The following is a 10,658-nucleotide window of genomic DNA, read 5'->3' as shown; positions in this document are numbered from 1 at the left end:
AAAAAAAAAAAAAAAAAAAAAGACTTGAACATAAGACCTGAAACTATAAAACTCCTAGATGAAAACATAGACGGTAAGCTCCTTGACACCAGCCTTGGCTTTTTGAATTTGACAACAAAAGCAAAAATAAACAAGTGGGACTACATCGCACTTGCACAGCAAAGGAAACCATCAACAAAATGAAAAGGCAACCTACAGAATGGGAGAAAATATTTGTAAATCATGTATCTGATGACGGGTTAATATCGAAAAAAAAGAAAAAAAAAATATATATGAAGAACTCATACAACTCAATAGCATAAAAACCCACAATCTGATTTTAAAAATGGGCAGAAAATCTGAAACAACATTTTTCAAAAAAGATACACAGATGGCCAACATGTTCATGAAAAGTTTCTCACTCACTAATCATCAGGGAAACACAAATCAAAACCACAATGAGATATCACCTCACACCTCTTAGAATGGCTATCATCAAAAAGACAAAAGATAACAAGTGTTATGAGGGCATGGGGAAAAGGGAACCTTTTTATACTGTTGCTGGGAATGCAAATTGGTGCGGCCACTACAGAAAATAGTATTAAGCCTCCTAAAAAAATTAAAACTAGAACTGCCACATGATGTGGTAATCCCACTTCTGGGTGTGTATCCAAAGGAAATAAAATCAGTATCTCGAAGAGATACATGCACTTCCATGTTTATTGCAGCACTATTCACAACAGTCAAGATGTGGAAACAACCTAAGTGTCCACTGGTGGATGAATGGATAAATAAAACATGGGACTATAATGTACAGCATGGTGACTACAGTTAATAATACTGTATTCCATATTGGAAAATTGCTAAGAGAGTAGATTTTTAAAGTTCTGATCACAAGAAAAAAAATTTGTAACTATACATGGTGACAGATGTTAACTAGACTTATTGTGGTGATCATTTTGCAATATATACAAATATCAACTTATTATGTTGTACAACTGAAAATAATGCAATGTTATGTGTCAATTATACCGCAATAAAAAGAATAAAAAACCAGTGACACAACCCTAAAATTTACTATTAATTCAAGTGTGACTTTTTAACCCTCAAAGAAGAAAAGAATATCTGAGAGTTTGAGGGAGATGACTTTATCCCTACTAAGATTTATCCCTACATGAAATATAATAGGACATATGGATGGGTGATTCTAATGGAATAGTCAATCTGAACTAAACAGCTGTTTAAGGATTTATGGTCATCCATCCTCACTCTAGACCTAAGTTAAGAAAGTTTGTCTCTACTTTGCATCAGCATAGATGCCGGGTCTGATTCTGCTTTTGCTTACTGGCACTCAGCTTCTACTGTACTTGAACTAAAACTAGGATGCTGAGGTCTATACACAGCTACCACAACTCACTGTCTGGGTCAGAACACTTCCAATAGAAGGCTGTTTCATCTACATTGAAAACTTGTTGTTTAGTGTAGCCACCATCATTAAAGATCTTAGCTAAATCATCTGGATAACTTGCTGCAGCTTCTGTGCCAGCACTTACTGCTTCACCTTGCACTTTTATGTTAAGAAGATGGCTTCTTTCCTTAAACCGCATGAACCAACCTCTGCTAGCTTCAAACTTTTCTTCTGCAGCTTCCTCATTTCTCTCAGCCTTCATAGGATTGAATAGAGTTAGGGCCTTGCTTTGGATTAGGCTTTGGCTTAAGGGAATACTGTGGCTGGTTTGATCTTCTCTCCGGACCACTAAAACTTTCTTCCTATCAGCAATAAGGCTGTTATGCTTTCTTATCATTTGTGTGTACACTGGAGGAGCACTTTTAATTTCCTTCAAGAACTTTTCCTTTGCATTCACAGCTTGGCTGTTGGGCACAAGAGACCTAGATTTTGGCCCATTCTGGCTTTTGACATGCCTCCCTCACTAAGCTTAATCATTCCTAGTTTTTGATTTAAAGTGAGAGATGTGTGACTTTTCCTTCACTTGAAAACTTAGAGGTCATTGTAGGGTTATTAATTCGCTTAATTTCAATATTGTTGTGTCTCAGGGAATATGGAGGCCTGAGGAGAGGGAAAGAAACAGAGGAATGGCCAGTTGGTGGAAGAGTCAGAACACACACAACTTTTATTAGGCTTACTGTCTTATATGGGTGTGGTTCCTGGGGCCCCAAAGCAATTACAATATTAACATCAAAGATCACTGCTCACAGATCACTGCAACAAATATATTAATAATGAAAAATTTTGAAATATTGCAAAAATTACCAAAATGTGACACAGAGACAGGAAGTAAGCAAATGCTTCTGGAAAAATGGCACTGATAGACTTCTTTACACAGCGTTGCCACAAACCTTCAACTTGTAAAAAATGCAGTATCTATGAAGCACAACAAAGTAAAGTGCAATAAAACGAGGTAAGCCTGTATGTGCCTCTGTTTTGGGAGCTTTACACATATGTAATTATTATTTATTATCCTCACTGATGGATAAGGCATTCAGGTACAGAGACGTTAAGAAACTATTCCACAGTAGGCTGAACCCCAGGCAGACTGGATCCAAAGTCTAAGATCTTAATCATTATTACCTCTTTTTAATAGATATTAGGACAAGTTGAAACTGGGCTTAAAGAACACTAATCTTTGGTATCCTTGGTGGATTATAATTATTTTTTCTATGAATACAAAGTTAAGCTATTACTATTTTAACTAGCCATGTGATTATTTTAGAAGAAACTTATGTAACTTTTAAGTTGTTCTTAGAAAATAGCTAAAAGTAATGATGAAGACAGCAAAAAGAAGGAAAAATTCCATCTTCTAATAAAATTGAGATTAAAATTTTCACCTGTGAAGTGGAATTTCACTGAGTCTGGGAGACCTGAAAGAACAGAAGACAGAAAATCAGTATACTAAACATTTGGGGGCCAGAAATAGATGGGAAAGGTACAAACTATAGGGCAGAGGTTAGAAAAGTAAAGGACATCTTAACCTAAATTATTATGACTTAAGGAAAGATCACCAGGTTGTTTGCTAATGTTATGTTGACTTTAATGGTGCCAACGCTAATTTTAAGTAACAAAAAGAACCACAGAGTGGAATAATTTTATATCACATCAGTTAGAGTGATTTATAATACATTTATTCAGACCCCATTTTACCAGTACATAAAATCCTACAAATCGGTGAATGTGGGTGATGTCGTATATCACTGACAAGGCTTTCTGGTGGGTCAATTCCATTGTAGAATATAGTGATGCCTGGGACACTGATTTACACACTATAACAGTGTAAGAGATTTATCTTGTGGCATTTATCCCGTAGATTATACAGGATAGGAGTCTGCTCTCTCTAAAAATGCTCTAGGAACACAGGCGAGCATAGTGGATTCAGAAATAACCTCAACCAGGGCTGACATGTTTTCTTTCCCTCTAAGCCCAGGATGACCTGAGTTTCTTGTAAAGTAGGTCTTGTAAAGTTGGGGTTAGAGGACCATGAACATTTTCACTGGTTATGAGTTATCCAGTTAGTAAACACTGGGGATACTCTTAGAGAAGAGGTCTATCCCAGTGCTTAGGGATTATCAATCTAATTGAGGAGTTCATTATTTTCTAGACAATTGCATCTATAATGGCATATTAAATAATGGCAAATATTACTTTAAATGTTTGCCATACTTGGAAACATAACTCTAAAATTATTCAACCCGTGTTCAACTCACCATAAGAAATCACCAACTGTTCTGTATGATCAAAGCTACTATATAAAAATAATACTCTATATTAATCATGTTATGTGACACATACATCTTAAAGATCATAAAGAAACAGGCTTCAAGATTTTTAGAATCATTCCAAAGCACAGAAACATTTAGGGGTAGGGACTTAAAACTCAGCAGCTTTGAATCCTGGGTCAAGGGGAGACTAATGGGTGGCAAGGATTAAGGCTATCCTGGCTTAGTGGAAGGGCACACACTTGCTTGAATTAGAAATGTAGTTATTCTTTTGCTCAATCTTCTCTTCTTTAAAAAAGGTGTCTTTGTCAAATCCTGGTTTTAATCCCAAAGGTCGCCTACATGGGACCTTCCATGAAGTATGGCAGGATCCTTCTCACTAGATTCCCCTCATCCACATGCCCATCTGTCCTGGCTTCGTCCTCAAATCACTCCCATCACTGCAGTCAAAGAGATCCTTATGAAAAGGCATCCTCCTATAACTTAAAACCTCCACCAGGTCCTTATTGTTCTTGGGATGAGGCTCCAAATCCCTGCAGTCTCACAGTGGCCTTAAAGTCTGCCCTCTCTCTCTCCCTGCAGGCCCATCCCCACTCTGTTCAATCCTCCACATTCCAGACACAATGACTTTTTTCAGTGCCTAGAACATCACATTCTCTCCCTCCCAGGGCCTCTGCACAGGGGCATGTGCCCTTCCTTCAGGAATGTTCTCCCAATGATCCCGACACACACACTTAGCCTAGTTAGCTTCTACCCACCCCTCTTCTGTCAATATCTCCCTGGGGCAGCCTCCAGTGGACCCTCAGTCTAGGTCAGTCTTGCTACACCCAATTCCACCACTGAACATTCTTCCTTCTTTTTAGAGCTCTTATCTCAGCCTGCAATTAAACATTTATTACTGGGATTATTGATCAAATTCTGTCTCTATACCTAGGATCCCCAAACTCGCCAAGACCAGGATTCCTGCCTCTTTTTGCTCACCACTAGATCTCCAAGGCCCATTCGGGCCTTGCCATACAGGAGGCACAAAATAAGGCTTTATTAAAAGTATGCCCTGAAGAACCACAAGGAGTGGTTGTAGAATATAGTGCCTTGGGTGCCTCAAAATAGAGAAAAAAAGCATTACCAGCAAAGGAGAAGGCCATGATCTCCTGGAGGTGGGGGGCTGCAGTGGGGGGACGGTACATAATGTTGCCCTGGTTAATGTCTTCCTGGGTGAAATACCGGATGGGAGAGTGAGGCTGGTCCCTGTGTTCGATGATGCCTAGGAGGAAGAGAGATGGCATGAGCAATCAACAGTAATTCTGACGGCTGACTGAATGATCAGAGCCATAAAGCTGCCTTTCCCACTGGCGGAAGTCTTTTATCCTTCAGGAACAATTGCTCTCAGCTTGTTCTTGGTATACTATTCTTCAGTTATTCAAGAAAAGGGCAAATCTGAAACCCAGATACTCTTGACTAGGTCTCATTGACCATAAACAATAGTAAGATGCAAACTACTGCCCCCTAATGTAGCTTAGACCTGGGAATTCTGAAGTCATAGACACTGTACCATAATTATGAGATTCTCTCAATTGAGTTTAAGTTCAAAGGTCAAGGTCGCTACAAAAATGGCACAGGCCGGTCTCCTGGTGAGGCTGTTAAGATTTTTTTCAATCTACCCTCTTTCCTTCAGAAAATCCTTAGTCTCTGTGATGACCTTTGGCAATAGTAACATGGATCTTGATTGTTCTAAGATCTGGATTTGCAATTATCACTAAGTTATAAATGCTTTAGGGGTGGCAGATTTGCCTGTCATTTCTAAATTCTGCAGGTACAGAACTGATGCTATGATCATCTTTCATGTCCTACGTACTCTTTAAAAGGAGGACACTAATTCAGCTTCTGAGGGACTGACAGACCTACAGTCATTCAGGTTGCTGGTCTGAAAGAACATCTCCACCCTAGCAACGTAGGGAGGACGACTCTAGCTATGGCTTAGCAGATGAAAAAAGAAGACGGAGGACTTTTAGGCTTTTAATTTCTTTGGACTTTATCAAAAGGGAAATGAAATTTAATTTCTCCTTGGGAGAAATTGATAATGTGAAAGGCTCATAGCTAAGGCAGTGGTTGGTCTTGGGAGAGCAGCCTCAGAGACAGGAGCAGAAGTGTCTTCGTAGAAGCTGATCTCCTCACTGTAAGGCACACACACATCTCTCTGGAAACAGGCTTGGTAGCTGAGCCCAAAGTTAAGGGATCTGAAGGCTGGGGACTGATGGCCAGGGCCCACCTCTCCTCTAATTGTAGTTCCACATTTCCATGCTCCTGTATGAGAGCACAGAGCTGTGTGCTGACACATGTTTGTCACGATGGGAATTCCAGAGTTGTGAAGCATTTGACATGACAGATACTAAATGGTCTTCTGGGTCAGTATCTCCTTAAGGAGAACACGTGCACATTCTCACAATTAGGAAGTTTCCTTCCCCTTCATTTGGGTGACCGGTAATACTACTGTAAACGTAATTGGTTTTTTGAAGCTCATAGGGTATTAATATGTAGGAGCACTATGTAAACTTCTAGAAGTCATAAACAGCATTTATTACCTTGGTTAAAAAAAAAAGAGGAGGAGGGGCTTCCGTGGTGGCGCAGTGGTTGAGAGTCCGCCTGCCGATGCAGGGGACACCGGTTCGTGCCCCGGTCCGGGAAGATCTCACATGCCGCGGAGCGGCCGGGCCCGTGAGCCGTGGCTGCTGAGCCTGCGCGTCCGGAGCCTGTGCTCCGCAACGGGAGAGGCCACAGCAGTGAGAGGCCCGCGTAACGCAAAAAAAAAAAAAAAAAAAGAGGAGGAGAGCCTTATCCATGCGGGGGAGAAACTGAGTATGTGTGGCTCAGCCCCCATTGGGCTCTCTGGCAGAGCTCCTTGTCCTTAGCGCATGCTCATTCTGGTCCACTCGCCTATCAGAACCTCACCAGGGCAGGCCCTGTCCCTACAGGCAGTGCGTGGGAGGGGAACTCATCCAGTGATGAAGTTATGTGCACACTATGTTCTCCAGTACAGCTCTGTCAGTACCAAAGCTGACACATTCATCTCCATCTGTCCGGCCACAGTGTCTCCCTCTCAACTGGTTCTCAACTCAGAGGACAGGAACACAGGTGATGAATAATTGTTACTCCTTAAATCCTCAACAAGTAGAAGCAGACAGAATTCCAGAGCTTCTAAGGCTGGTCAACAAGTAGAAGACAACAGCACCACTCAAAACATCATTTACTGCACGCCTTACCTTGACTGGGATGCAAAGGTAGAGTGATATTATATATTATCTTTCCACTTGGTCTCTCAGAGTTTACAAAGGAGAGAGAATGAGGCTGAATCACAGTCAGGCCGTCCTCCCGAGCCTACACAAAGTTTAAGAGAGAAGAAGAGAAAATAGTGTGACGAAAACAAAAGCCAGAGGCAAAAACAAACCTCATTAAAAAAAAAAAAATCAACTTACTCCGTTAGTCACATTTAGCAAAATTTTCTCTGAGAGTTCAAAGGGAGGATCTGGTCTCCTTGCAGATGCGTCCCGGCTGATTCGCCCTTCTCTCCCCTGCCCTTGGCCCCCTGGGTTTATGTTGGTACATGCTGTGGGTGCCCCAATATGATCACTTTTCCCTAGTTGGAACTCACAGTGGTACATGTTTGGAAATGAGCCATCACAGCTGGCTATTCTACTATTCACAGCTGGATCCCTACAGCTCTGCTCCTCTCGTTTAACAGGCTAAGATTATATCTGGTGAGCATTTCTCCCAACCCCCCAGCTTACTAGTGGGAACTGTGAGGCATTCTTTTCTTTTTTTAACTTTGATGGTTTCAAATGGCTAAAGATGAACTCACCTCAAATGCCAAAGAGGCTCACCATTTGAATTCAGAGATTTAAGAAGTGTGTGTTTATTACAGCTTATAACAATAATCAATATTTCTCTTCATCTCCATTGTACTATTCCAAAGAACTAGATACTGCTTTTTTGCTTCTAGCTTTCAGGACCCAATGAACGAGTCAAGTGAAATTAATCTGAAGGCCAATGTGTGTGTAGCTTTCACAATCCATTCACCTGTGTGTGTTCACAACCCATTAACAGTGGACAACATTGGAAAAAAAGGAGAGATTCAGAATTCCATGACCAGACCTAACAGAGATTTGGGGACAGCAGCAAAAACACAGAGTGGGGAGGAGAAAATGGAAAAGGAGTGTGAGCACGGGCCCCTTGCCTGGGTCACACATGCCGATAATAAGACAGAACAAAAATATCTGCTCATCGCAGACTCTTCCGAACTGACCCTTGAAGAGTTAGTGTTTGACATGCTCTCCTGCTCTTTCAAGCTCTGCTGCTTTCAGAAGGAATTTCCCATTTAGGGAAGGATTGAGTAGGGCTCAGTAGTTCTCATGGAGGAGGGCGTGGTGTTCTTCCTTTTACCAATGAAAAGATTGAACATTGCAGTTGCTTCGTAACTGTCCCCAAGGCATACTCGTCCTGGGAGAGGCAGCATTTGCAGGTTAGGACAAGCCCTTATTTCAGGTCATTGCTCAGGTCTGGAATGTAAGGAGCAAGGAAAATCAGAATTGCAAATAGCAGCTGGTCTCTCACCCTAAAATAAAACAGGTTAGGACAACAAAAGAAAAATATACGCCCTATGTAAGGTGTTTACAGCCCATGCATGTGTGCATACATCTATAAATGTGTACACGTGTGGGCACAGGTACACGGACAAAAAGTGCAGGGTGAGTACATTGTTCAGTACCGCTTGCCACCTTTTAATCTCAAAACCATCAGGATATCTGAAAATTCTCAAAGTATTATGGGATATTTTCGAAAATTTAGATGTCCCTAAAACAATAAAGTGGTAAGAAAAAAGAATTATCACGGACCTAGGATGACAGAAAAGGGAAATGTGTTCTAGCCAAGAAAACAGATGTTTTATTACAGAACTTGTTGATACTATTTTTTTACTAATAGAAAGAGACACTAAGCAGAAAAGGCGAGGACTTGATTCTCTGAAGAAAGCAATATTGAGGTTGAGCTATATCAAAGTATAATCAGTTTTAATATTGGCTATTTGAAGTGTTCAATATTTATCAATCAAACAGTAAGAAATGAGAGACTAAAGTTAATGGAAATCATTATAGAAGACACTTTTTTTTTATTAAACTATCTGTCAACAAAGGAAGATTATAGAATAATGGTTTCCGTAATACCCATATTACCTCTGAATACATCCAGAATCCAACCACTTCTCCCCATGACATTGCTACCATCCTGCTGGGAGCCACATTCCCTCACCTGGATTACCACAACGGCCTCCCAGCTGCTCTCTTGCCCTCCCCCAACAGTCTATTTCAGCACAGCAGCCAGCATGATGCCTTTAAAAAGGACATCGGACCTCTACTCAACACCCTGCAATAGCTCTCCATGTTACTCAGAATCAAAAAGTCCCTACGATGGCCTGTGAGGCGGACATGGTCCCGAATCTGCTCCACCCCCATCCGCCCACTTAGCACATCTGTGAATTCATGCAGATTCCTCTGGCTTCCACTTACTTTGATCCAGCCATACTGCCTTCCTTGCTGTTCCTTGAATATCCAGGCATGCTCCTACCTTGATACCTCTAAATGAATGGTTCCCTGGGCCTGGAATGCTCTTTCCACAGGTATCTGTACAACTATCTCTCTTACCTTCTGCAAGTCTTTCTTTAAATGTCATTGTCTTAAGGTAACCCACCCTGACCACCTTATTTAAAGTTACAACCTAGGTCTCCCCTGCTACACTTCCAATCTTCTTGGCCCTGATCTACTTTTTGTTTTATCATAATACTTCTCACTAACATGCTATATGTGAGTTGCTTATTTATTTTGTTTATAACTTATTGTCTATTCCCCTCCCCCAAGAGAATGTAAACTCCATGAGAACATGAATTTTTGTTTGTTCATGGACACCAAGCACCGAGCACACGGCACATGGAAGTGCTCGATAAAAATTTGTTGAATGAATGAAAAAATATTATTATGAAAAAAATTAAGCTAGTAATAAAAATACTTTAAGAAACAACTTCATCGATAATTTTTTCAGAATATTTTTTCATCGTATTTCAATGTCATCTAAAGAATTAGAGAGGCAAACATTTGAACACTTAAGATGCAGCAAAGTGTGCATGACTAACATCTTTAAACTTCCAGGTCAGAATTTATAAATGACATTATCATTTCACCCTCCATTAAAAAAAAAAAAGAATTTCCCATGTTGACTGTCATTCTACCAAAGCAGCAAAGTCCATGGCGGCCCTGAGAAATCACACACCCATGAATGATGAGATGAGATAAGTAAAATGAAGGTCCTACCGTCTTCTCACATGGTTTAGTTAGGACAACAAAATTCATTCATATATTCATGTATTCAACACATTTAATTAATTCATATATTCATGTACTAAATTTTTAGTAAGAACCTACTATGTGCAAAGTACCAGGCAAAAAGCTGTAGAAGATACAAGATGAATCAGATATAGACCTTTTCCTCAAGGAATTTCACTTTTCAGTGGGAGAAACTCATAAATAGCTCTAAGGTAGAAAATGCTAAGTAGTGTGAAAGGCTCAGATAAAGCACAACAGTAATTCCAAGGATAACAAAACATTTCCAGAGACTGCAGATAATAATTATACTAGTATCTGAAATGTCTCAAGAGAAAACATAGACACAGACACCCATAGCCATAAAACAAATACAGCAGGCCCAGGCTTGAGTCCATATCACAAAAAGATCAGCTCTTCTAACTGGATCCCTGCTAGCCTCAATAAGAATGGTTTTAAGAGAACTCTTGCTACAGCAATCACTCTGGAAGCAAATGAAACCGGGAAAGAAAGGCCTTTTCCTCAAGTGGTGACCTTGGGCAACCCAACCCTGAGGACCGCAATCACTTAGAAAAGGAAATA

The 10,658-nt window shown here is 40.5% G+C and overlaps 1 protein-coding gene across 12 annotated transcripts in view; it reads right to left on the bottom strand.

The window, feature by feature from the left end:
• FRAS1 (Fraser extracellular matrix complex subunit 1) overlaps positions 1-10,658 on the bottom strand; it is a 451,240-nt gene that overhangs the window by 114,879 nt on the left and 325,703 nt on the right. For all 12 annotated transcript variants that reach the window (XM_027087689.1, XM_027087692.1, XM_027087691.1 and 9 more), the window contains 3 exons: positions 6,972-7,086; positions 4,838-4,975; positions 2,827-2,859 (listed from right to left, as the gene is read on the bottom strand). In XM_027087689.1, coding sequence (XP_026943490.1) covers positions 2,827-2,859; positions 4,838-4,975; positions 6,972-7,086 — 286 coding nt within the window. The remainder of the gene's footprint in view (positions 1-2,826; positions 2,860-4,837; positions 4,976-6,971; positions 7,087-10,658) is intronic.

Source organism: Aethalodelphis obliquidens, unplaced genomic scaffold (assembly GCF_003676395.1).
Source record: "Aethalodelphis obliquidens isolate GAN/ISIS:26980383/991018 unplaced genomic scaffold, ASM367639v1 scaffold59, whole genome shotgun sequence".
Classification (NCBI taxonomy): domain Eukaryota; kingdom Metazoa; phylum Chordata; class Mammalia; order Artiodactyla; family Delphinidae; genus Aethalodelphis; species Aethalodelphis obliquidens.
The sequence above is the reverse complement of the archived record's forward strand: the minus strand, read 5'-3'. Positions and strand labels throughout refer to the sequence as shown.